This window comes from Xiphias gladius, chromosome 7 (genome assembly GCF_016859285.1).
Source record: "Xiphias gladius isolate SHS-SW01 ecotype Sanya breed wild chromosome 7, ASM1685928v1, whole genome shotgun sequence".
NCBI classification, from domain to species: domain Eukaryota; kingdom Metazoa; phylum Chordata; class Actinopteri; order Istiophoriformes; family Xiphiidae; genus Xiphias; species Xiphias gladius.
In genome coordinates this window covers 4,982,143-5,009,282 of record NC_053406.1, presented here as the reverse complement: position 1 = coordinate 5,009,282, position 27,140 = coordinate 4,982,143, and the positions used below count along the sequence as shown (strand labels likewise).

Sequence of the window (27,140 nt, the reverse complement as noted above, 5' to 3'; positions counted from 1 at the left end):
TGCATCCATTTCATCTGTTGCATGATGTTAACATCTCTCATAGGTGTTTTCACACTGGAATGACATTAGCCCTTTCCCTCCAGCAATCAATAACATTAGAAATGTCTCTTTCCGCATTTTTACTGGTCATTTTTCATTAATCTTGTCCCTCCTGTTTTCCTATTATTATATTGATTTTTTTTTATTATGTTAATAAGGCTGAGGAAGCAGCCTCATGTTTAATGTTTAATGATGTTTGAAATTGTGAGGATATGAATAGACACTAGTTTTAGAGGACACAGTGCATTTAATAAATTTCAGATAACAGAACCCTGAACCCTCTCCTGTTGCAGCCGACAATCTATTGCTGACCTGTATTCTCTTCTCATCAATCATGCACCTCAGAATCCCATGTTCAGAGGCAGTTGTACAGTGCTCACCTGAGTTTAAAAAGCATAATTTTTATTTTCCCAAACGATTGGAGATAATTAACTGCTGTAGAGTTTAGATAAAGTGGAACCACTAAGTTGCAAATACATCCTTAGTGTCATTTTAATATTTTGATACAACTTGTTAGGAGCTACTGAAAACCCATTTCAGTTTAAATATCATGGCAACACTTCTTTTTACTTTTTGTTTCTGTTTTAAGCCTGTCTACTGAAATCAGGCAGACTTCACAAACAAAAAATGTTCACCTCTGAAATACGTCCTGGCTTTTCCTTATAACGGCACACCAGGTTGCAGAGGATGTCTCTTATGTCTGTGATGTTTATTGGTGTGGCTCTGCCAGGTTTAGTGTTACTGTGTTTCCTCAAATAAAAACCGGTAGTCAATTAAAACCCAGGTGTCCAATAATGGCAGAGGCGGTGGTTGACACGAACAAATAAAGGCCGGCACCCAAATACTAGCTAGGGAAAAACAAGAATGGATAAACTCCTGGTGCCTGTCATATAAAGTGCATGCCAGTTAAGCATAATATAGATTTCTACCGCTTTAATTTGATGAATTCAACAATATAATAATACTATTTTCAACAATTTGTTGTTCTGGACTACTCATCTAAAGTATAATCCAGTCAACATGGTTGTATGTATGTGTCTCAGCCAACTGTAGTTTGTAGTAACGTGCAGCATACAAGGTTTCACAATAAAAGCCCTGTTAAGAAATTAAGGGTTTCTGTCCACAGAAACACCGGAGGGCTTTTAACTTGAAACGATTAGAGAAAGTGTTGAGTTTGTATTAACAGCGTAATGCAGTAACTTCAACAGGGCTAACAGGAGCGGATCAAAAGGAGGCTTAATACTAAAATATGACCAATTATACTTATCAAACAGAGGGAATTAGAAATCAAGGCCTTCCGCTAATACAAGCCTGCTTTAAATAAGGGTCTGTTACCTTCTGCAGCTGGACACAGGTCACTATTTGAGGAAATACAGTAATTTAGTGGCTTTCTATTCATGGTCCACGTAAATTATTCTCTTCACAACAGCAGGCCTTTGGAGGTAGGGGAGAGCTATGTGGCTATCTGTGCTGTTTATTTGTTTGACTATACAGAACATAATGCCCAATGTGTTTATGTTGGGGGGTGTGTGTCACATTGGTCAATCTGCAGTGGTCATGTGACAATGAGACATGGCGCTCAAACTCTGGTCTCTGGTAGGCTTGACCACTATTTGCTTTGTACAGAGGCACAGGGTATGTTACAGAGGCAAGAAAGTGTACCGATGTACACTGTATATACATATATTGTATATCTGGACATTATGAATCTTTCTGCCTTCAGGACTGACAATGCCCGTCATTAAATTTTGGTAACAGGAGAGTGACTATCCCAGAATATCATTCCTTAATCCCCCCCAGCCCTCTAAGTGGTGCAGTCTCTTTTACCACCGAGTCCTTTTCTAGCAGTCACGTAATCACATACGTAGTGCTGACGGAATATGGGGACTATTTTTAAGTCTCCCTCCCCCGAAGTTTAGTGATTTACTTAACTCATCCCACATACTTACAGCCCACCCACTTAGTAGTAGGCTGTCAAGTCCTTATCAGCATGGATAAGATCGCTTGTCCGGAGCGGAGAGGTAGAGGAGTCGTCAGCCAAATCAGAGCAACTCTGGATGACACAACTGAACAGTTTAGCTTTCCTGCCAGTACACTCGGGAGGGGGACAGGGAGGGAGGGAGAGAGAAAGTAAAAAAAGAAAGAGAAGAAAAAAGAAAAGAAAAAAGTGAGAGGCAGGAAGGAATCAGGAAGGTCAAAGGGAGGAGCAAAATGGAGACACGCTGGAAGAGGGAGGGCGGCGCATTAAAAGAAGTCATTCTGACAGGGCACCTGTAGAGAGGACAGGAAGGAGTCAGAGAGGGGGTTTGAGAAACCCCCTCTCCCTTTTCTATCTACACGCAGTTTTGCCTTCAGCAGGCATTCAGCATGGGGAATCGTGGGTCTCAAGAGCAGCAGGACTCTGAGGGTAGGTTTCATGTAGACAGTGTGTCTCTTTGCAGCCCCTTACTCCCATTGCTCTCTCAATTTCCTGCACTTTGTGAGCCATATCTCAAGTCTCTTATTTACAGTATCAGGACGCTGTCCAAGAAAAGTCTCATTCTGCCTTTTGGCTTTCTGGTTTCATGTGTTCTCCCCTTCTACCTCTCTCTGTCCTCTCTCTGCCTGTCTTCCCTCCCTTTCCCTCTTGCATGCTCTCTTCCCCCAGCCAGTGTAGGTTTTTGACTATATTTAGGCTGTGCTGCTCCTGGTCAACAATGCAGACTCAGTAATGTGAGTTAGACTGAAATGCATGCAGAGGGGGAGAGAGGCAGAGCAGGAGCTAGCTACTGCCAGTCTGAAAGAGGCCTCTTCAGTCCAAGGATTTTATTATCCCAGTCCTTTGAAAGTGGGCTACAACTGGTTTTGAACTAACTGAGGTCAGCTACAAGGCCAGGTAATATCACTGAATGGTTGGATGTCTTGTGGACATTATTGACTGGGGTAGGCTAATAGAAGTGTTTTGAACTTGTGATATTTTTTTGTTTTGTTCTTGTTGGCAGTAGCTGTCTTGATAAATGTGTGAATGTGATAAATATCGATATCCTTAAGAAATAAGACACCACCAATACACGGCTGGGCAGAGGGAGAGACTGCTGTGTCATGGTCTGAAGGCCTACCTGTGGTGCTTTCCAGGTGCCATGTCTGCTGGTCAGTTCAGATATACAGCATGAAGGGAGATTTTGAGATGTCAGAAGAGCAAAGCCAGTGGAAAAACAATTACAAACAAAGATTTTATTTTGAGGCAACAGTGTCTGTTCAAGTGTATTTCCAATTTGTGCTAGAATAATCGTTACTGAAGTAAAGTTGATTGTAGCAGGTAATTTTAAGATGTATTATTTCACTGCAGTAATATTTAGAGCAACACATAGAAAAGGGCCTGGTGGAAATGAAGCAATTGCAGTTTAAGGTATTTTTAGAAAAATGCTTAATTACAGTCATCTGATAGTTGATTTCAGTCACCTGTTACTTAAACTGCATATAAACATGCGCTGCAAAATTGAAAAAAGTGCAGAGCTGAATTGATCAGTCAATTTTCAGAAAAATATTAAGTTGTTTCATTAATTTTTCAGTCAAAAATTCCAAGAACTTGCTGTTTCCAGGGATTGATGATTTTCTGTGTCATAAATGGTAGTAAACTGATTACCTTTGGGTTTAGGACTGTCGGGTGGATAAAATGAGCAGTTTTACACAATTTGTTGATAAAATGGGAAAATAGTCAGCAAGTTAATAGTGGACATGATCATAAAGCAGCTTTTCAGTTGTGGGCCTAGTGTAAGGCCTTGTTTTGCTGGAACAGTCTGGCTGTATGACCAACCATTTAAAAACAACACATTTCAAACTGTTAACAATATACAAGTAAAGAATATACTGGCATGGTTCACGCGAACCTTTTTGACCTGGCATATAATCACATTATTCAACAGTCTTCATTCCTTGAGATTACCCTGTCCACTTTTGGAAAATAGTTGTCACAGCTACCCTGAAATGCTGCTGTAATAGGGTTTTTAAAAATTCAAGTTTTCCAAGCTTTCCCCTTTTCAGTTGTCTATACACTTTTCACAGGAATAATGTCAAGACTCTAAAGCCCAAACTTAAATATTGTTTATTTTTTGATCTAGGAATTGGAGTTTAATTGAGGCGTGTTTACATGGATTGTAAACTATTGTTTACAAGAGCATTAGATGGAGGCCTAAACTGTAAATACAACCTCAACACATCCTCAGCTGGCAGTGAAAAGACTTAAGTACTTAAAAAGGGCTATCATCTCACTGTCATGACATTATAACTCTGCAGTGGACATAAAACTGCAGCTGTTGTGCTGCAAATCATCAAGAAATCGAACATTTACATTTTAGGTATGGCTTGTCTAACTGCCTCAAATTAGCCTAACATGACTTTCAGAACAGTAGTGATGTAGGCTTATTGTGTAAACACAGCGTATGTGTTGTCCTATGTGTTTGTGCCAAGTTAAGGGTATAGGATTAAGTCAGTGTGTGTTGGTTTACATTCTTCTCTCTATCTGATCCACAGCAGGGGCCTACTACCCCGCCCAGCCTCAGTTCACCCCTTCGGTGCAGGCAGCACCTGTCATTATGAACCCTGCCCCTCAACAGCAGCAACCACCACCTCAGCCTCCCCAACACATCCCCACCAAACGGGAACGCAAACAGGTACAGTCAGTATTCCACAAGAGAAACGGTGGTACACCCCTTAAACCAGCACATATAGCTTTGAAAACACATATGCGGTTCAGGATCTCCATGTTATCTACTTTTCACTTACAGTCGCCTCATTCCAAGTAATAACATTTTATTAGTAGAATGAACCATTAATGAACCTAGAATAGAATTTTTATATTGTTAAACATGGTGGAAATGTTAAAAGGAAAGCAGCACAGACTTAAAAGAACAGTTCACCTAAAATGAAAAATGTTACCAGTTCTGTTTGGACAGCTTCTGTTTATTGGAGTAGGTCAGGTACTTAAACGTCCACTAGTCTTTAATATCAATTCCATGTGAATACATCCTATCTGTGTTTTCTACCCTGAGAAAATCCCAGCCCCAAACAGCTACTGTGAGATAAACTCAAGGTTCCTCTGATAATTTTTGACCTACCTATATGGTCATCTGCATATACATCTTAGAAAGGTGGCAGAGTAAAAGCAAAATAATATTTTTGGCTCTTGAATGATGGGAAAAGGTTTTGTGACTGCTATATACTTGATTTTGTGATAATGCAACAGCCTTATCTGTTTCCTGATCATGTGACCATGCAATAGACTTAATATATCAGTCACACACATCTTGACTCCTCACCCTTGTGTCAGTCAAAACAAAGTTTGTATCTCTAGTTTACATTATGCCTGTTGAATTATGCAGAACAGAATAACAGAAAGAGAGGCCACCAGCAAGCTTTGTTAGCCAGTGAATCTATTAAAATATCCTGAGATCCTGTTGGTATTACGCTCTACAAGCTGTTTTTCGTAAATTCCTTGGCAATTTTAAAAACTTAATTAGAGCTTTAAACAATATAAATTTGCCTACTTCTGTTGTTTTTGTTAGTTTGGCACAATGTGTAATTAGTTAACTAATCATATGCTGAACACTGACTGTTCCAACCAAAATGCCAGTGTGTAGGAATTGACAAAATATTATACTTTATACTGCTACTCAAAAATATCTTAGTTTCGGAATTATCTTTTAAGATTGCTTTGTCAAGATCCAAGCTGGTGTGTTGAACCCAGATGTGAGATGATATTTTTGGAGTAAACATCCCATCAAGAGCTCCAGTGTTGATAGTTTGAGACATTTTTGAGTTGCATCACTGGGAATGTAGGCACTAGGTTTTGAGTTAGTTATTTAGTTAAAATGGATGTCACAGTAATGCAATTTCAGGACTCATTATACATAACATGTATCCAAGTTACCAATCAGTATACATGGTTCATTTTTAATGAATGCTGTAACTTTACATTAGTCACTGTAGACAGAAATGGAAATGGGGAATGCGGAAAATTAATGTTTTGGATTTACCCTTTTCAGTATAAATGTCTTTCATTTATAAACTCCCTTGCAGTAATATTAAGAGGTAATGCTATTTTTTCCCACAGGAACCCAATGACTTGTTCGTATTGAGATAAGACAGCCTGACTTGTTGCGCTGCAGTCTCTCTGAAGATGATTCTAGAGTCATTCTTGAGTCTGCACATAGAGTTCAGTTTACTGATTGAAATAGATGGTGGTGAACTCGACCTTAACTTGGTGTTCTGTAAGACTAAACTGCCGTACGACATATTCCCCAGTTCTACAGTATGTCTAGTGTTTCCTTTGCTCTCTAAGATGGCCCTTGCCTGGTATGTGGTAGCTCTCTGTGAACTGAAGCCCCAGTTTGTGCCTCTCATGTAATCATCGATTTTACATCTGAGACCTCTGTGCTGATGGTTACATGCGAGTCACAAATATAAGCCACAGGTTTTCTCAGACATTTCCTGATTCTTCAGAGGCTCTTCTATCCAGTTAGAACAATAAAGCTGTTTTTCAACCTGTTTCACAAGATGCAACATATTTTGATTAACCAAAGATTGCAGCCAAAGTGACATATATCCTTGGTCACCTTGTAAAACACAGTTTTGTTTTATAATATTTTTTATTTTCATATATATAACTGAGTCTCTCGAGAGGCACAAACCAGCCCTATGTGAACAGGTTTGCTGTTTTTCCTTCATTGCTCTGCTCATCAACTGTGTCAGTGTGTCTTGAAACTGGTTTTGGCTAGTTTGGAGCTTTTGCCACATTTTGCGTGGGTTTGTGGTTAATTTTTGGCCTGACTGAGTGAAGTTTGTTTTACTTTATGGAGGCTGGAACTTACATTGGCATGAAAAAGTTTGGGCACAACTGATCAAAGTTTCTGTTGCTGTGAATAGTTAGATGACTAGGAGTTGAACTGCTCTCCAAAAGGCATAAAGTTAAAGATGAAACATTCTTTTCAACATTTTAAGCAAGATTAGTGTAATATTTTGTTTGTACAATTTTAGAGTGAAGAAAAAAAAAGGAAAAGAGGACCATACAAAAGTTTGGGCAGCCCAAGAGACTTAAGATCTCCGATAACTTTTACCAGGGTGTCAGACCTTAGTTAGCTTGTTAGGGCCATGGCTTGTTCACCGTCATTGTTAGGAAAGGCCAAGTGATGCAAATTTCAAAGCTTTATAAATACTCTGACTCCTCAAACCTTGTCCCATCAATCAGCAGCCATTCGCTGCTCTACATCACACCGTCTGTAAAAAAGCTGAAAATGAAAAGAGGATGGCTTCTACAGCAGGATAATCATACTAAACATAACTCAAATTCCACAAGGGACTGCCCCAAGATGTGCAAGCAGAAGGTTTTGCCGTGGCCTTCAGTCCCCCAACCTAAACATCATGAAAACCTGTGGATAGATCTCCAAAGAACACTGCATAGGCTTTTTTCCTTTTTTGTTATTTTGAAACTATAAAAGATGGAAATAAAGTAATCTTGCTTAAAATATTAAAAACGTGTCATCTTCAACTGTGTGCATTTTGGGAATCAGGTCATCTTTTACTCACTTAACTTTTCACAGTAACGGAAATTTTGACCAGGGGTGTCCAGACTTTTTCGTGCCAAGGTATATCTTTGTTGGTCTTCATCTGACTAAACTTGGTGGAAAAAATATGATGACATTATCTGTAGTCTTAATTTCTATATAGAATCCTTCATTGTAATAGATTAATGGATTCATATTATTACAATCCTATTACCTGGAAAAGGGGCTTCGTGTTCAGTGCTGGTGCTCTGTTCTTTTGCCTCAAGACTTGCATTTAGCCTGGGTCCCTTTCGCTGGGGAATATGGCTGCTTATCAGCGACTGTTGTCGCCTGGGAGGGACTTTGGCCCATTCCCATGGGCCCCGCCATGCAACAACACTGGCTTCAAGGTTCTATGTACACTCACTGTCTCTGTCACACACATCCACATAAAATGTAAAACTCCCATATTAAATTCAAGATGATGGGCAGAAAGTCACTTCGAAAACTGGAGCACGAATCTGCTTGAGGGACTGATATTCATACTTCAGCCGTAAGACTTTATGTAAAGGCATTTGTGTGTGCGTAGGTACACACCACAAGCTTGTATTCTTGGTTTTTGGGAGTGATGCACCTGGAGAGAGCAGGTAGAGAGTAGGTATCTTGTAAAAGACACGTCAACAGGGCACATGGGTCTGTCGAGAGCAGTGTGTTACCTTCCATTTGCAGGATTGTGTGTAGAAGTAAATGCCTATTTTGTCATGTTTTTAATTGTCACCATCTACCCAATTTTTGTCCCCTTGTACCCTGGTGACATGCAGAAGCTGTAGCTTTCTACTTGTCTACCCTCTTGCTCTCCCTCTGACTGTGTGTCAAAGAGAAAAGCCAGAGGGGAGGGGGGTGAAGGACATGTCAGCACATAGCTCAGCTCCACGTGGCCACCGGTCTCCTCCCCCTTCTGAGCCGGAAGGGCTAACCAACCAGCCTTCCTCTGCTGCTGTGGCACCCCCCTTCTCCTCCTCCTCCTCCTCCTGTGCTGGTTTCCTCTGCTCTCAGAAGGGGTAGGCCTGAAAGAAATCTGAGGAGTGTACAGGGTGACAGAGCAGAGAAAGAGAATGAAGAAAAGGGGGAGTTTCTTGTGCTAGCTGCAGCTCATTTGATAACGATAACTTTTTTTTCCTTGGAGGCCCTCCCATTCCCCCCTACACTGCCCCTCCTTCACTCTCTGGCCCCTTTAACTGTCTGTTAGTCTCTGTGGGCGGGGGTGTGCATTCCAATACCATAGCTTTACAAGGCCCGTGGCTTTATCCTTTTTTTTTTTCCCTCCCTGTTCTGTTCAGCGTATGAGAGAGGGAGGGAGTGAGTCAAGTTGCTAGCTAGCTTACTGACAGTTAGGCCCAGCTCTGTCCTGTTCTGCTGGTGTGTAGCTCACCGTGGATGGGTGTTAGTAAAGCTGAGGTAAAACTAAACTAGCTACATCCACCCACCATCCTGCTTCGTGGGGTTTAAAGTCTAACCACAGGCGTACTGGAACAGCTACTCAAGCCCCAGGATGAGAGAGGCCTGCTAGGGTTTTTAATGCTCCGGGAGGGGAGTTGCTGACAGACTGAACCAGGTAAAGGTCAGTGGCGACAAGCAAATATTGTTTTTCTTTCAGTCAAAAGTAGGCCTGGAGACCAAAAGTTTTGTACCAGCTCACTGTTAACTTTTACAGTTAAATCCTTGTCTAGCGACCGTGTGCATCACTTTATGTAGTAGCTCTCTGGCTTGTACCAGTTTCATGACAGCTCTGACTTCCAAAAGTTAAGTATGTAGAGTGTCAGTGAGAAAAAAAGAGTGCTGACTAGAAAACACGTGTTTGCAATGGATGGGCACTCCTTATGAGCGAGTGATCAGACTTTCACTCAGTTTTTTCCCTTCTGCCTGCGCACTGTGTGTGTTTCCCTTCGTAAGAGTCAGGCATTTTCACAACATCTTAAACCAGCAGGGGAATTCGTTAGATAACTTGGCTTAAAGTTGGTTAACTTGATTCTTGCTCAGTCAGGCAGCTTTACTGGTGACTAAGAGGCTGAAGCATGTTCGGTTGTGCAGCAAAGGAATTTGCATGGTGGTTAGTATCTGGATTTTGTGTACCTCAGTATTCAGACTGTGAGAAATGTAGCTTTCATTGAATGAGAGGGAGCTTGCGAGCAATAGCAAGAGGGAGGACACAGACAGGGCTGACAATTATAGGCGTTGCATCATGGGAAGGCTGCTCTTACTTAACATGTTACTCCTCACTCTGAAAATTTCCCTTTTTTTTTTTCTTTTTACTTTTCTTCATTTGAAGTAGAAAAACAGCCTGTTTAATGTCATTACTTAAATGCTTTTCCTACCTTGCAGATTTATTACCTCCCCACTTCCCTTTCTGTCATCTCTTGCTTTACGTACCTGTGTTCACTCCCTAACAGCTGATCTCCTCCCTCTCTACCATAGATCAGAATAAGAGACCCTAACCAAGGAGGTCGAGACATTACAGAGGAGATTATGTCAGGGGGCCGTAGTGGCTCTACCCCAACCCCACCGCAGGTGAGCTACAATACCATGATCCCAACCTAACACAGAAGATATACAAACACTCTATTGTTACAGCATCCATTATATTTTTAATGGTCATGTAATTCTTTCAAATTTGGGAAAAATAAGTTAAGTGACAACACTAACAAAAGATACTGAACTCCCCAATCATTTATCATATCAGCGCAGCTGGAGTGAGGATCAGTGGTTTACCAACACTAATGGACTCAATTTAGACACAGTGAATTAAGTCTAGTTCACCGAGGTGTCTTTATGGCTTGTCAGTATCAAATTTGTTTCCTGTGGTTTCTTAAGTCTAAATATAACATTAGTCCATGATGTCATTCATTAATGGGGAACGCTGCAGATTTCCAGCTCTCATACATGTGCTACACTACAAACCCTTTTTTTCCGTAGTCAAGTGGAAAAAGTAGTGTTGTCCTCACCACAAAGGTCATACCTCATTATTTGGTGTGTGTGTGTGTGTGTGTGTGTGTGTGTGTGTGTGTGTGTGTGTGTGTGTGTGTGTGTGTGTGTGTGTGTGTGTCTGTGTCTGTGTCTGTGTCTGTGTGTGTGTGTGTGTGTGTGTGTGTGTGTGTGTGTCTGTCTGTGTGTGTCTGTCTGTGTGTGTCTGTGTGTCTGTGTGTCTCCCAACAGACAGCCATATCTGGATCAGAACATACAGCAGTGGCGCAGGCCAACGGTGAGAGCGTCACAGCTGCTGCTACACCAGCACTGGTTAGACCAGGTGAGAGCCACATGCACAGAACCTTGAACACAGTCACACAAAGACATAAATACATTTTGATATTGTTCATATTTTACTTCAGCTGCTAATACTGCTTGTGACACACTTTAATTTTGCCTTTTGTTTCATTGGTATATGGATACCAAGGCATTTGCATTAACACTTCTAGTATGTTTAATGCAGATGTGTATCAGGGATCTTATTTTTGTAGTAGCAGGTTATTTTGAGCTGCATATGAACTTTAAGATAAATAAAGAATACAACATGTTCTTGTTTGCCCTTTTCCATTTTTAAAACTGATTTGCTTTCATTTAGCCCCTTGGGTCTTAAATTCAGCTTGAACAGCAGTATCCTCAAAGCATGTTATTTTATTGCTTGAAATTGACACTTAAATGTCCACAGCTAATGGTTTCCTCTTTAGATCGATTTACTGTCAAGAGCAAGTTTTACTGAGGAATTGTCCTTTAAGCTAGGACAGCATGAGCTATGTATGACCTCATGTTTCATGAATGAACTTGAACTACAGTAATTGGATAAGAGGGGAATAAACCTAATTTATAAAACAAGTCGACATTTTGTAAGCCGACTTCCCTAAATGGTCAAACTGTTTGGATATAGAACAAGTTATGTAAGGGCGAGTAAAGGCATTATGAATCACAGCCTGCAGGGACTGGGACCAAGAGATATCACACAGCAGCCTCTGGGTAATAGTGACTCATTAGTTGTACCTGGACAATATCAAGTATATTGTGGCTTCCATCAGCCACGTGTGCTGATGGAAGTTGATGTATGTTTAGTTTACTGTGCATTTATTTGGGCGATTCTCATCCGTAAGAGCAACTAAACCAGGTGGTCAAGTGACGCCCATGAATGTAGCTTGTTTCCTTCGTGAAAATCTAGAGGAGATGAATAATCAGACAATGTGGCATCTAGAGAGAGCGTAGCAAATTTTATTTTACCCACAAGCAATAGGCTTGGGAATGTAGAAGGAGCTGGTCATGCTAGAAAAAAACTGGTTTGTACGACTTGTTGTCCTGACACATCGGCTGTTTTGAACGGGAACACTCAAAGGCAGGGTAGAAAGCCAGCTGTGATAGAGACAAGCAAAAGGTGATCATTATTTAAGTATGGGGATAAATAGTTATCTAAAGAATGTAAAAAGAGAGCTAGAGAGAGACATTCAAATACTTGATTACCTTCTCAACTGCAAACAGATGGCCAATCACTTTGTGACACCTTAAGAGTTAGAACTGGCACAGATATAATTTTTTTTTCTCCTAAATCGGCCCGTCTGAAACTGCAGTACTCTGAGGTACGGTACTTGTTAATTTTTTAATGGTGTGGGGGGAGCGGCTTTCTGAGGTCTTTAAACTATCTGACACCTACTTCTGATGAGTATATGTCTGTACAGTCTCTATGAAATCATTTGCTGTCATAGTCAAAGTAATTGTAGATTGATAAATGGACTCATAAGGTGGACTGACTAGTATATGTAACATATGATCAGCAGTCTTAATAACATTTTTTGTCTTACTTTTGAACCTTCAGATGACAGAGGTAAACCTACACCTCCTCCTCTGTCAAAGACCCCTGAACTTTCCAAGGGTGACCCCATCCCCACAGAGGCTACATCCTCTGACACGAACACTAAGACCCCTGCACCCCCTCTACTATCCGAAGCAGAGGCCACCCCTCTCAACACTGTTTCCACCCTTGCACCCAGCGCTCCGGTTGCAGATGTGATGGACGCTCCCCCACCTCCAAGGGACCCCACTCCAACCCCTCAGTCAGCACCTGAGGTCCCGGCCTATCCTGCACCCCTCCCTGACCCTGTCCCCACTTCTACTGCACAGGACAAAGACAAGAAAGCTGTAGAGGAGAAGGAGGAGTCGGAGAAAGAGGTGGAGACAAAAGCAGAAGAGGCAGCTGCCTCTTTGGATACACCTCTTGCCCCTCCCTCCACCTCTAACGGTGTGGCAGTGGTCGAGCCGGAACAGCTGGCGGTCACGTTGCCACCCAGTCACCAGGAGGCTCCTCTGGAATCTCCCATTGCTCAGCCTGAGGAGCTCCGCCTACCGAACGGCCTGCCTCTGCCAGCCCCTCAAGATCCCGAGGCCCCCGCCATCAGGCCCGCCGAGCGTGACGACAGCCCCATCGCTGAGCCTGACGTCAGCCAGCAGCCTGTCACACAGACCTCTACAGCCATCACTCAGGCAGCGGCTTCACCCGTTGTCAAAGCCACACCTGCACTTGTTGACCAGCCTGCACATACACCCGCTGTCCAGGAGATTCCCACTGAACCAGTCGTCGAGGCAGCACCCATCCAGGCTGAGGTAGAAGACACGGCTCCTCCAGTCACTCTGGATGTCAAGGAAGATACCCCAGTGCCCCAGTCCACTGCCAAGGAAGAGACGCCATCTCCTGCAGAGACAGTCTCCATAGCCAACAGCGTCCCAGAAACAGTGCCCACTCCTCCCCCTCCCACAGCAGAGGAGAGGGAGGACATCCCTCCTCCCCAGACAGTTACCCCTGCCCTTGTAGAAACTACTATGCAAGGTCAGTCACTTACCCGTATTTGTGTATTTGATTTCTGTTCCCTCTCCATTTTCTACAGGTTGTCACAAATCCTAAATCAACTATGATAGTATTCATCCTCCATCATCTAGAGAAAATATTCTACTTCGGCCAGACTGTCAGATATGTTTGCACTGATCTGAGGCTGATGTTGTTCGTCTTCCTTCCTGTAGCTGCTGTGTCTGTGCCAAAGAAAAAGAGAAAGATGAAGGATCTAAACAAAAAGGAGGCGGTGGGAGACCTCCTGGATGCCTTTAAAGAGGTGTGTGTGCACTAATGCATTTATTTGTTCATTTCCATGCCTTTACTAGCTGTTTTATAATGACACGACAGTTATTTTTAACTGCTTACACTGGCAAAGACACTGTTTTTTAGGCTTAATTCAGTGTGTAATTCAAATCAACTCATAAACGTTGCTGTTGCTGAATTTTAATGTAACCTCCCAGGGGCAGTCTATTTTACATATAGATTTTATCCATTCTAAGATTGCAGTCTGACTTTCCTAACCCCGCTTCCATCTCTGACCCAGGAGCAGATAGTGACCCCACCGGAGCCTGAGCCCGCCCCAGTACCAGAGCCCCAGCCCCCTGCTGCGTCTCCCCCTGCCGCAGAGGAGGCAGACCTGACCTGGGAGGACAAGGAGGACAAGTTGGATGCTGAGAACATTCAGCCAGATCCTCCCAAGCCAACTGGCACTGACCAGAAGTACCAGTACAAAGAGGGTGGGTCTATGAATCTTGATGTCTGTCAGTGCCCTATGCTGGCCGTTCAGTTTGTACAATGATCTTATCTCACTTACATTCATAACTTAGCAATGTGTCAGTTTACTACATTTATGTTTGCTTCACTGGTATTACGGGAGTGGCATTTTAGCTAATTGCCCTCCTGTTGATGAGAGTTCAGTGGAAAACAATACTTATGTGATGGCAATGTATAATAGTTAAACAATAAGCCACAAGAAGCTGTGATTTTTTTTTTCTTTTCTTTATTTTTTTATTATAAACTGCTCAGGTGAATGGAAGTTCATGACACCTTCCTACAGCTTTTTTCTTTCATAAACGCAACAAAAAACAGTAAATGGTACATTTGCATTCACATTCAAAGCATAAGAGAATAAGTTTGTCACTAATGAAATACTTAAATGTATCCATAGATCTACTTTGTGTTGCACAAAAGATCACATGTACTGCCCTGTGCCTATTGATTCATTTATTAATTCATTCATTTGCTAGCCTATCTGCCACCTTGTGGACATTATCAGGGATGACATTATCTACAGTTTCACTGACCAAGGATCATTTACTCTCCTCCACTCTGCAGTGCTCCTTGGCTGTGTATGGAGACTATGGTCTATGTCCCTTTTTCACTCTGCGTTGATACTGAGGGGAAAACCAACTTGAAAGAGTTCCCGAATGTCTTCAATAAAAGAACATGCTGGTTAATTTCTGTTTTTATGTCCCTGTTTCAGAGCAATGGAAGCCAATTAACCCAGAAGAGAAGAAGAAATATGACAGGGAGTTCCTTCTGGGCTTCCAGTTCATCTCAGCCAGCATGAACAAGCCTGAGGGTCTACCAGCCATCAGTGATGTTGTCCTAGACAAGGTGCAACCACTCATACCTAAATCCTTTATCTTATGCAAAAAATTTTGTTTGTTTCATTTGCCTTGGTTTTGACAATTGGGCCCTTATACAGTATATGTAAAGAAAAGGGCAACTTATGAGTCGTGTGACATTTTATTTTCACTAGGGTTTTGAACACGATATAAACATTAACAGGAGAAGTGATTAAGGAGCTTGTGACTAACATGGAAAGACGTGATGGCAACATTACATATTGGAGAATATTTGAGTTAGGTTCCACCTTGATTCACTTACATATGTGATCTATTTATTTTGTCTGTTCAGGCTAATAAGACCCCTCTGCGTCAGCTTGACCCCAGCCGTCTACCAGGAATGAACTGTGGTCCTGACTTCACACCATCCTTCGCCAATCTTGGCAGGCCTGGCATGGGAGGAGGAAGCAGAGGACCAGTAAGTTAACATTTTCTTCATCTGATCCAAGAGATCTGCACTTGAAGATCATAGACTAGAGATGAAATGACATCTTTGTCTCTTCCTAGCCTCCAGGTCTGGGAATCGGAGTTGGAGGTCCACGTCGCTCTCAGCAGATCCAGAGGAAAGAGCCAAGGAAAATCATCACCAGCATGTCACTAAGCGACGATGTGCAGCTGAACAAGGCAGAGAAGGCTTGGAAACCTTCAATGAAGAAAGTTGTTCGCAGCCGTGGAGGAGAGGAAACGGAGGAGAATGATTCAGAGCAGGGCAAGACCTGGGAGCTGTTTAAACGGGTCCGCAGCATCCTCAACAAACTGACCCCTCAAAAGTTTCAACAGCTAATGAAACAAGTGACGGAACTGACCATTGACACTGAGGAGAGGTTGAAAGGAGTCATAGATCTCACCTTCGAAAAGGCCATCTCCGAGCCAGACTTTTCAGTGGCCTATGCCAACATGTGCCGCTGCCTTATGGGGGTAAGTGGTACCACAAACCGTATGCAAATATATGTGAAATAAGCCTCCATGTTTACTTTAGGACCTTTGTAGTTTAAGTGTTTACTTCCTCAGTTGTGCACAGAGATCAAAGCTGTGTTGCTGTGATAAGTTGTGTTAACAGATAAACTAAGTAAATTTCATTTCTCACATAAAAGGCATAAGCCTCCAAGATGATGTTCTCAACCACAGACTATTTTGTGGAGAGAATAGATTTTTCTGGAGACTAAATTTATTTTGTGTGTTTAGTTTTCTTCTTTTTCTTTTTTCCTTTTAAAATTTACTTTTGTTGAACATACTATATAATTGTCCAAATGGGGCTAAAATTTGTAGAGTAGTCTCTTTCTAAAAAACAAAATTGGAAAAAAAAAAATAATAAAGACAACTACATCACCTCAAAAGAATGACTGGATTGATCAGCCTGCTACCTGTTGTCATATTGTTGTGAGGCTGATGATTGATCAGCACTGGAGCACTGCATCATAATCACCCTTTACCACAGGCTACTAAAAGCTAGGCATTTGATAAGGAAATCGATTGATTACCCTACTGCATATAGATCTATTACAGATTTGCTGGCAACATCATGGGCTGAGGGAAATTGCAGTGACAGGCTGCTGAAAGGACACAACAGTCATGAGATGGCAATTGAAAATCTTGGAAAATAAGCCTGTGAATGTTTTTAATGAAGGTATTTGAGCTTAAATATTGACCAAAAATCTTTTAAATGCGAGAAAACGAAGGAACACAAAGTGGAATTAAGGCCTAAACTCCACAAATATTTAGGAAGAAATATCTCCTAGGCAGTAACTTGTAGGAATAATATGATGCCCATGGAAGGTGTTGTTTTTTTGTTTTTTTTTGCCCTTACACTGTGGGTAGCAAACAGAACCGTGCCCTTGCTGTGGTTTTCACCATGGCAGTCCTAGTTTACACATACCTCTTCCAGGCTCCAGTGATGACCTTAAATTAGTGCCACGTGCCTGGGCCACTGATCTAAGTGATGGGATTGAGGAACTGAGGAGCAACTTGCACTACGTAACCCTACACCCTGTCATTTCCTGCTCTTTGTTAAAATCCATTTTCTCTGCTCTTTTCAGCTTAAAGTCCAAACCATAGATAAGCCGGGAGTCACTGTGAATTTCCGCAAGCTGCTGCTAAATCGATGCCAGAAGGAGTTTGAAAAGGATAAAGATGATGATGAAATCTTCGAGAAGAAACAGAAAGAGCTGGAGGCTGCGTCAGGGGTATAGTAATGCCTTATGAAATATGGGTTGGGTTCTTGATTTATGCACAAAGGAAGTCATGTTGATAGTTAAACTTGGGTGTGTGATGGGTAGTATTCAAAGGCAGCCACATATTGTGAGGAAGCCATTCTGCTAATATTCTACAACATAATTTTTAATTCTGAACTGTGATGTTTTGCTAAATATCTGAAAATTTTAAGAGAGATAAAGCTAGCCATCCCTCCCACAATATATGCGACATCTTTCCCTGGCAGGAGGAGGAGAAGCAGCGGCTCATCGATGAGCTAGAAGATTTTAAAGACAAGGCCAGGAGGCGCTCGCTGGGTAACATCAAGTTCATCGGTGAGCTGTTCAAGCTTAAAATGCTCACAGAAGTGATCATGCATGACTGCATTGTAAAGCTGCTCAAAAACCATGACGAGGAGTCCCTGGAGTGCCTGTGTAGACTATTGTCCACCATCGGCAAGGACCTAGACTTTGAGAAGGCCAAGGTACAACACACACGGTTAAAGAGTGATTAAGAGGAAGTTGATGTTATGAATGCTTACACATTCACCCTAATTTCACCCTAATAAATGTGTAGTTAGCTGAAGTTTTGTTTTAAGTTGCAATTGGAGAGTAGGAGACAGACCCACCAAATTGTTGTGGTTGTCTTCAGCCTCGTATGGACCAGTACTTCAATCAGATGGAGAAAATAATAAAGGAGAGGAAAACCACCTCTAGGATCCGCTTCATGTTGCAGGATGTGCTGGACCTTCGACGAGTAAGTCATGGACGCAACACAAACACACATACTTTATACACTAAGCTACTTTGCATACATAAGTTGAAAAATTCACACTTTTTTTCCCTAGACAACTGAAGGACAGGGGTTGTAAGCAGAGCCAACCAGACCACATTAAATGAAAGATGGTTGTCCATCACTGCTAAGCCTTTCTGATAAAATGGTCAGATATTCAATGGAAAAATTGTCAAAACATTTTTCAGATGAACATACTATTTTTAAAGAATTCAACAGGGCATTGCACCATATTATTTGGAAATGGTGCTCATTCATACTTTTTTTGTTTGAGTTCCAAGAATAAATGTGGGTGATAGTTTTTGTTTTTGTGGCTGCGAGTCTTGTGTTTAAGACTACATCTACACTTACCCAGCTAAATCTGAAGACCCACCTTTTCCTCTCAGTTCTTACCTTTTGATCTTTTTTTTTTGGCATTTCAGTGTGGACAGAACTTTTCTCATGTCACACACCTTACTGTTGGATGTAGCCTGAGACTGTGCATGGTGCCACTTACAGCCCCAGAGACATCCACACTGGTCCTTTAGCCCTGGCCAGAGTGAGTCTCATATATGGGCTAAGAAGGAAATGTCTTCCTCAGCTCTTTAATGCAGGGCAGCTCCCAAACACAGAGCTGCTCTGCGCCATAGGCTGAGACAACAGGCTTTTCAAATAAAACAACACCATCTCTTCTAGTAGTATGTTAATCAGCCTACGTTTGGCTTAATTAACATGTTTTTCACTAGGTCATTAAAAAGAGTATGTAGAACAATCATTTGTTTGTGTCTCATGGTAATTTCCAGTACATTTTTTTTTACTTCCATCTTATTTCAGTGCTTTTTTTGTCAAGCCAGTTGACCTTCCTAATTCTATCAGTGCTTATTTCTCTGAAGGAATGCTGCAGTCCTGTAGTTAGACTCCCAGTCCCACCCACACAGTGTTATAAAAACCTGCTGTCTTCAGTGTTTTTCACAAGCCAAAATCAGCTGTGCCAAGTCAGCACATTGGCCCAGTTTAACTCTGAAGTACACACTGTATCCTTTGTTATTTCCTTTCGAGGCAAAGCTGAAGAGAAGAGTTAAGAGTGACTAGGATGTCAGTCTCTTGATCCCTTTCAACTCTTGCCTCTCTCATGAACACCATAGTCATAATAGGTAGCCAGTGTCGTCATTTTAAAGAGACAAACAATCCAACATGCCTTTGTATCAGTCAGAACAAGAAATACTTTTGAACACTTGTGTGTGTGATTAGTGTCCAGTTTGCTTATTTCTGTTCTTCAAAGAAAGTATGAATGTTTCAACATCCAAAATTCTCTGTGAAGACAAATTATGTCAAAAATGGAACTGTCAGTGAATTATTTTGTCATCACTCACTTCTGCCCTGTACTCTCCATCTCTCTCCCTACCCCGTCCCAGAACAACTGGGTACCCCGACGAGGTGACCAGGGCCCCAAGACCATTGACCAGATCCATAAAGAGGCTGAGCTGGAGGAGCACAGGGAGCAGATGAAGGTGCAACAAGCTCTCATCTCCAAGAAGGAGTTGGGTGGAGGCCCAGGGGGCAGGATGGGCGGGGGAGGTCCTGGGGGACGTGGGGGCCCTCACACCCCAGGCCGTGGTGCTCCTCCCCAGGACGAGGGCTGGAACACCGTGCCCATCTCCAAGAACCGACCTATTGACACCTCTCGCCTTAGCAAAATCACTAAGGTAGGAGGACAGGGCCACTTTTCACATGGTGTTAATATGAATCATAATTAATCACTGCGCACAAGCACATTTTCAACACTTTACCTGAAATAGGACACGAGACATCTGTTAAAATTCAATCATGGTAGTTTCCTGTCTGTAATTTTAGCAGGGAGCTTGTTTTTAACCATCAGTCTCCTCTTTCAGACTCCTGTTCTTGACTTCAACAATCAGTTGCTTGCCCCAGGAGGTAAAGGCACATGGGGGAGCTGGGGTAAGGGCAGTAGCGGCGGCACCAGTGCCAAACCTGCAGATTCTGGTAAGCTTCCTAGACTGATGTGGTTACACATCAAATAAATATCTAGTTTGACACTTCAAAGCTGAAACTCAACATGTGCTGTGTGTGTATTTTCATCCCCAGGCTCAGAGTCAGGCAGCCGTCCAACCACCAGCACTCTGAACAGGTTCTCAGCCCTGCAGCAGCCTTCGTCCTCCTCAGGCTCTTCACTGGACTCAGAAAGACGAGTTCCTCAGAGGTGAGGAGCAGGACAAGCAAAAGGCAGCCTTTACACCTGACAAAACAGAGATATCATTTAAAATGTTTTCAGGGTGTATTTACTATAATGAGCGCCTGTTTTGTTTGAGACTCTGCGTCTGCGTTATCTTCCTCTGACTCTGCTCTCCCTCCGTCCTTCTACAGGAACAGCTCGAGTCGAGAGCGTGGTGACCGCTTCGACCGCTCTGATCGCGGCAGCGACCGCTTTGACCGACGAGACGACCGACGGGACGACCGTGATCGCAACCGGCTGCAGGTCACCAAGCGCAGCTTCAGTCGGGAGAACGAAGAACGGAGCCGCGAGAGAGAGCAGCGCGGGTCAGCTGATCCCGTCCGCCGAGTAGCGAGTATGACAGACGACAGAGACCGAGGCAGCAGAGAGAGAGCCAGGAGCAAAGAGAACGGTAGGTGGTATGATGGAGCAGAACTCTGGATTTAAATTTAAAACTTAAACTGGAAAATCTGAGAATATTCTACCATACTAAGGATGGGTTTCTCTGGGTACTCCGAAAATCTGAAAGTAATTTCTTGGAATACTGCCCATAAAAGATTGTTACAAAAAACAGGTTATCCAGAAAAACATCTGATGTACCTATGACCTCTGAACTACATACTATACTTATATGCTCTACAACAGGAAAACTGGGACTTATATTTCTCTTAGCAAAAGTTAGCATAAATTCAGATTTCCAGAATAGGATTTTTTATCAGAGACGTTATAAGAGAGGAGGCAACCCAAGTAAAGCATTTTGAATAGAAAAGTCTGTAACACCAAAGATGGCAGTTGTATGACAAATATCCTGCCCCTTCCCCCCAAAAGCCAATCCTCTGCTTTATAACAGCTGACAGGGTAACCTATCAAGCCAATCATGTTGTTGCACTGATGCAAGCGAAACCTTGCGTATGCTTAGTAGATATATAACCAGACCTTTTAAGTGTTATTCATCAGATTTGACTGGTGATTCTGTACATGCAGTTTTTATGTCCTGGTAACCACTGAAAGTGAAGCTATGGCTCTCTCCCCATTCACGTAGATAGGGACCTGGTTTTGTTTGCCCAAAATAACTGCCCGGAGGCGCTACCAAGATGGCTGCTGAGTGGTGAGAATTGCCTTTAAGGATTTTGTTTTTATTCATTTCTTGTCTTGTTTGTCTGTGTGTGTGTGTGAACGAACAGTGAAGCGGGAGACAACTGCAACGCCTCCGCCTCCCCAGACCCCCACCAAGCCTGCCTTGACTGAGGAAGAGCTGGACAAGAAGTCCACAGCCATCATTGAGGAGTACCTCCATATCAACGACATGAAGGTACACACTGATACACGGTAGTTTGAAAAATGAAATGAAACCTTGCCGACCAATGTTTGTGACCGTTCTTTACCTTGGTGCATTTCCTGCACCTGCTTCACAATAAAAGTCGCCCTGTGGTTTGTCAGTGGAACATTTTTAATGTGAAACAGCAGCAGTAGGAAATGTTCAGTCGGCATTCGCAGTAACTAAATGGCACTCTAGTACGACTGTAGAGGGCTACCGCTGAACAGAGAAGCGTCTATCAATAAGATAGAATTACAAACAGGAACACTGAAGTACCTGCAAGCATAGTTTCCTGTCCTGCGCGTGTGCATGTGTGTGTGTGTGTAATATAGACATTACAGACACAGTCACGTAATTACAGAAGCATGCTGGCACACACTGACAGCCTTGAGTCATGTAGCACCTTCTAGCTTACTACTGTCTGTATGTCCCTCTCTGTCCCAACAGGAGGCACTGCAGTGTGTGCAGGAGATGAACAGCGCTCAGCTGCTCTTCGTGTTTGTACGAAACGGGCTGGAGTCAACGCTGGAGCGCAGCACCATCGCCAGGGAGCACATGGGCGTGCTGCTGCACCAGCTCATTAAGACCGGCATCCTCCAAACACAGCAGTACTATAAAGGGTCAGTATGGAGCCCTGGAGGGGTGGTTTCACGAAAAAACAAGTGAAACCAAGAGCAAATTCAGTTGGACCAAACTCTTCTGTGAGTGTTAAGTGATTTAAAAAAGTTAATAGGAATGCTAGCTTTAGCTTGTGAATTAGGCTCTGAGAAGTTATGATTTTTAAGCAGCTGCAGAAACTGAGAAATCTTTAAACTGCTGTGGTTGGTCCAAAAAAAAGTCAGTTCCATATATTTGTGTCCCTGTGGTGCTATTTTGCTTAGTTTCCCCATCTATTTAGTAACTCTCAGCTTGTTTTGTATTCTTGAATCTTCAGGGTTCAGGAAATCCTGGAGGTGGCTGAAGACATGGCAATAGACATCCCCCATATCTGGCTGTACCTGGCAGAGCTGATCACTCCCATGATCCACGAGGGAGGTATCCCCATGGGGGAACTTTTCAGGTTAGTGCCTGGAACCCATTCGGGCCTCAGTGTGTTGGGTAGAGAAATCTGTCAGACAAGATAAGTTTTGGGTTGTTTTTAATGTGTTCATTCTTTCGGTCTCCAGGGAGATTTCAAAGCCTTTGATCCCTCTGGGGAAAGCTGGAGTCCTGCTGGTCCACATCCTCACTTTACTCTGCAAAGGAATGGTGAGAACTGTCATCAGTTATAACCCATTACCTTATCTTAATAGAGCATTCTTCTGGCTGCTAAAGGCTTGTTTGGCTTGCTAGTGATGAATGCTAGCCTTAAAGTGAACAGTGAATGCGTTTGTCCGTCAGTCCATGACTATGTGTACCTCCCCATCAGAGCCATAAAAAGGCAGGCACCATGTGGAGGGAGGCAGGCCTCCGGTGGAAAGACTTCCTACCAGAGGATGTAGACGTCAACAAGTTTGTGACAGAAAAGGTGAGAGGTCACTCACTAGCTCAATCATCACCTTAAAGATGCCCTGAAAAAAGCAGATCAAACATCTGTTCAGCATCTAGTCATCCTTTTTAGCCTGTTTGTAGAGAAGGCCTCAGTATATTTTTGAGGTAACAAACACAAATTGCCGGTTTAGAAACCAGTAGGAGTGAAAGTGCAACATTGGAGCAAGTTTCCGTTTACGTCAGGGCTGTAGTCTCTGTGCCACATTCTTGAGATCAGATAAAGGCCATGTGAAAGTGGAATGTGAGTTTTTATTTCATGTACTAAATGAGAACTTGAGTGACTAGAGGTAACAAGAGGTAAATGTGGAAAAGATGAGCATGATGCCTCTCTCCGCAGAATGTGGAGTTCACACTGGGCGACGAGTCGGAGAAGAGCAGAAAGAAGGAGCTGAGCTCTGCAGAGCTGAGCAAACAGCTGGAGAGACTGATCCAGGACAGGGCTGACAACCAGAGGATCTTTGACTGGATTGAGGTCTGTATCCCTGCGTGTGTGTTATCCACTTGGTCGGCCCACTGAAGTTGTGGGTTCCAGTATTATGTTGTTGTCTTTGTTCGAACATTTCTTCTCTCGTTATGTCATGACTGAAGCTGTTTAGATTGCCTCCAGTTTTTTGCACGTGTGTTGATAGATATGTGTCTGTGTAGGCCAACCTAGATGAGCAGCAGACCACCTCCAACATGTATGTCAGAGCACTGATGACCTGCATCTGCCAGTCAGCAATCATCTGTGAGTCAACTTGATCTCCTCTCATTCCTTATTAAAGACTAGTAATAGTGGACTGGGTGTAGATAAGACAAGAAATGTTGCTGGTGTTCACGAGTCCAGTTTAACAGTTATGACGTGTCAAGTCAGTCCTAACTCACAGGCTGGACCCACAGAGTCCTGTTAAATGAAGTCTTTCTAACATTTACTACTGCAGGTGAAAACCCCTACAAGGTGGATGGTGAGCAGATCAAACAGAGGGCCAAACTGCTGCAGAAATACTTGAAGGATGAGCAGAAGGAGCTGCAGGCTCTCTACGCCCTGCAGGCCCTGATGGTGCAGATGGAACAACCTGCCAGTGAGTGGCTCAGTCAGGCTCATCTGACCCTTCGATACCAGTGATATTTAATATTTGTTACCACTTTCGATTGCCCTACATATCTGCTTCTATGCACAATATCTGTGTATTACTTTACTGCAAAAATAATAAAAACAAAACAACTGTTCAGATGTAAATTCTAATAAATGGTTCTTGTTAAGCTTTTTGGTGTGAAACTGGTTTAAAATTTAGTTTAAATTGTTACGAAGTACCTTGTGAACATTTCCTGTCTCTCTTTCCTCCACCAGATCTGCTGCGGATGTTCTTTGACACGCTTTACGACGAGGACGTGATCAAAGAGGAGGCCTTCTACAAGTGGGAGTCTAGCAAAGACCCCGCCGAGCAGCAGGGGAAGGGCGTGGCCCTCAAGTCTGTCACTGCCTTCTTTACTTGGCTCCGCGAGGCCGAGGATGAGTCCGACAACAGCTAGGCCCCCCCCGCCCCCCCTGCCCCCAGACCACTGGGAGAACTGGTGGGAGTTGAGCGAGGATCCTTTGGAAGAGTGAATGTTCTGTGTATGATTCAGAAGAGTCTGAATCAGCAAAATCCTTCTGCATAAACAGAAAAAAAAGCAAGAAAAAAATTCTTCAACTGGGAGAGATTGTATTATGGATCGAACAGTCGATCGTGTTTTTTTTTTGTTGTTTTTTTTTCCTTTTTTTCTTTGCGCAACCGAATGTCTTTTTTTGAAATATATGAGAATACAGGATTAAATAGAGAGAATAGATAAGAGAGAATGCTGAGAAGTTACAAGCTGTAGGAGGTGATGCGGTTTCCTTCAGTATTTTTTTCAGGTTTATCTCCTGTTTTCAAATGGCTTTTCCTCGCCATGGCAACACTATTCAAGACACTTTGCTTAATGACAGATATAAAAAAAAACTTTAAAAGGCTGTTCACATCTATATTTTTGATGACTTCATCCTTTATCATGTAGACATGACACAGCAAGGTCGTCATGTCACATGTGCGGTGTTTGAGCTACATGATGTGCTTATGTAGACAGCTAGTTTTTTTGTTTCTTTTTTCCAGTGTTGGATGATTGGAGTGTGTGTTTTATAATAAAATAGAAAACTACAAAGAAAAGTGGTCGGAGCTGTCTAATGGACATTTCAGGCAGGAGTTACAGTAACGGTTGTGGACGCCGAGGATTTCACGCAGACTTTATGAGGATGGTGTCACTGAGGAGAGGGGCAATGAACATTGACCATTTTGCTGCTGGGGGGTGACAGTTCTTCCCTGACGCCCCTCAACCCCACCCCGAACCCCTACCTACCCACCCTCCCTCCCTTCCATCTGTTTTACTCGTTTCCCGTGCTACAAAAAACAAACTGTGGACTGAGAAAGGGAGAGCTAGAGCCAGGGCTCACAGCTGCACCCTCCTACAAAGCCTGTTGTTGGATTTTAAAAAGACAAAATATCATTATTGAAACTTGAAAAAAAGTATACAGACAAAGATCCACTTTAACGAAAAAGGACTGAAAAAAAGTAGAGTTTAACAGTACGAATCCTAAGGCCTTTTCTGCTTCCATGAGTGAAACATGCATTTCAGGAGAGTTCTGTAAATATCTGATGGATTGTTTTGTTTGTTTTTTTTTTTGTTTTTTTTTTTTTTTTTTTCAAAGAAAACATGCTAATGTAATTTTCCCCACCTCTGAAAAAAAGTGGCAGTTTTTCCCTGTATTTATATTTTTCTCTCCTCAGCTGGCAGAAGGTGCTTGTAATTATCAACCCCAAGTCATTGATTACAATTTAATTGAAAATTTGTAAATACTTTTTTGCTTTTCTTTATTAAAAAGATATTTAATTAAAGAAAATTAATGCCTCTTTTCACATCCAAAACTGGAGGAGATAATAAAGATCATTGCAAATTAAAAAAAAAAAAAAAACCAAACTCCCCTACTTGTGCTTTTATGACGGCAGCACTGAGGCCGGCCTCAGACACTTAAAGAAAGCTGGATTTTGCTCTGTTATTCGGTATATGTCTTCTGTGGTTTTTACTGGCACAGTGTGTTTTCATGATGCACGAGGGGTTGAAAGGTAGTATGGAGTTAAAATTGCATCTGCCCACCAGCCAATAATGATATGATGCAGACGAGGCCTGGAGCTATATCAAGCCAATGTTCTTTCTGAGCTCGCCTCTGATCCAGGTTTCTCTCTCAAAGGGTGTCCTTGGTCAGTCTGAAGAGCTGAAACATTGTTAGTTGGGATCGGCTTTCAGCAAAGGTAAAAATGACTTAACAAGTAGAGCCCACATTCTCAATAGGTGGACTCTGGTCAAGATCAGGACTGACATGCTTTTAATTTGGACCTGAAGCAAAATTGCAGTGCATCCTGTCTCAGATCTCTTACAAGTGTCACGCTGCTATCATGTCATCTCTCTCTCACACACACACACACACACACACCTTTTAGCTGCTGGTAGCCAGAGTTAGAGTGTTCTGTTTACATACGTTTAATCCACACTTCCTGGACACGTGGAGGCGTAGACATTTGGCAGGTGGACCTTTAAAGACTCACATTTTGAGTCCTCTTGAACTAGAGTTTAAAAAAAAAAAAAAAAAAAAAAACTCATGGGAGCCGTTGTTGCCGACATGTGCGAGATATCGAGCGACAGAATTACTGTTGTGGACTGGAGACTGATATCACTCCCAGTCTCTGGGGCACGGGGCAGCCTGTCAAAGCCTGTTGGTTACAGCTGTTTAGATGGCCATGAAAAAGAGGGGCTGTGGTGACTGGGAGAGATGGTGTGGTTAGCTACGGCAGACTGTAGAAAAAAAAAAACTGGGCGAAGCATTTGTGATGACATCCCCGTGGGTTTTAAGTGAGCGCTGGACTTCTTAGGGAACTCCAGAAAATAAGACTCGGCCATTATTGAACCTTCAGTATTTGGTGAGATCATTAGCTGGCTATGTTTGAGATGGACACGCGGCCAAGAAACGCAGTATTTTCATTTTTCACCCTCTGTC

General features: G+C 42.6%; 1 protein-coding gene and 1 non-coding gene across 2 annotated transcripts in view; both read left to right on the top strand.

Moving 5' to 3' along the window:
* The window catches only part of LOC120791856 (eukaryotic translation initiation factor 4 gamma 1-like), a 41,191-nt gene extending 15,175 nt beyond the window's left edge, over positions 1 to 26,016 (top strand). The window contains exons 9-33 of the mRNA XM_040130632.1: positions 4,552 to 4,691; positions 10,035 to 10,127; positions 10,773 to 10,863; positions 12,412 to 13,419; positions 13,611 to 13,699; positions 13,967 to 14,159; positions 14,906 to 15,039; positions 15,343 to 15,468; positions 15,558 to 15,968; positions 17,087 to 17,233; positions 17,488 to 17,724; positions 17,892 to 17,996; positions 19,427 to 19,717; positions 19,904 to 20,015; positions 20,118 to 20,232; positions 20,397 to 20,656; positions 21,429 to 21,556; positions 22,010 to 22,182; positions 22,497 to 22,622; positions 22,729 to 22,810; positions 22,971 to 23,069; positions 23,430 to 23,564; positions 23,738 to 23,819; positions 24,013 to 24,153; positions 24,423 to 26,016. Coding sequence (XP_039986566.1) covers positions 4,552 to 4,691; positions 10,035 to 10,127; positions 10,773 to 10,863; positions 12,412 to 13,419; positions 13,611 to 13,699; positions 13,967 to 14,159; positions 14,906 to 15,039; positions 15,343 to 15,468; positions 15,558 to 15,968; positions 17,087 to 17,233; positions 17,488 to 17,724; positions 17,892 to 17,996; positions 19,427 to 19,717; positions 19,904 to 20,015; positions 20,118 to 20,232; positions 20,397 to 20,656; positions 21,429 to 21,556; positions 22,010 to 22,182; positions 22,497 to 22,622; positions 22,729 to 22,810; positions 22,971 to 23,069; positions 23,430 to 23,564; positions 23,738 to 23,819; positions 24,013 to 24,153; positions 24,423 to 24,604 — 4,700 coding nt within the window. The 3' untranslated portion in view covers positions 24,605 to 26,016. The remainder of the gene's footprint in view (positions 1 to 4,551; positions 4,692 to 10,034; positions 10,128 to 10,772; positions 10,864 to 12,411; positions 13,420 to 13,610; positions 13,700 to 13,966; positions 14,160 to 14,905; positions 15,040 to 15,342; positions 15,469 to 15,557; positions 15,969 to 17,086; positions 17,234 to 17,487; positions 17,725 to 17,891; positions 17,997 to 19,426; positions 19,718 to 19,903; positions 20,016 to 20,117; positions 20,233 to 20,396; positions 20,657 to 21,428; positions 21,557 to 22,009; positions 22,183 to 22,496; positions 22,623 to 22,728; positions 22,811 to 22,970; positions 23,070 to 23,429; positions 23,565 to 23,737; positions 23,820 to 24,012; positions 24,154 to 24,422) is intronic.
* On the top strand, positions 16,937 to 17,011 carry LOC120792614. The gene has a single exon (XR_005707875.1). It is a non-coding gene; the product is annotated as a small nucleolar RNA SNORD66 (small nucleolar RNA).
* Positions 26,017 to 27,140: the final 1,124 nt, after the last annotated feature.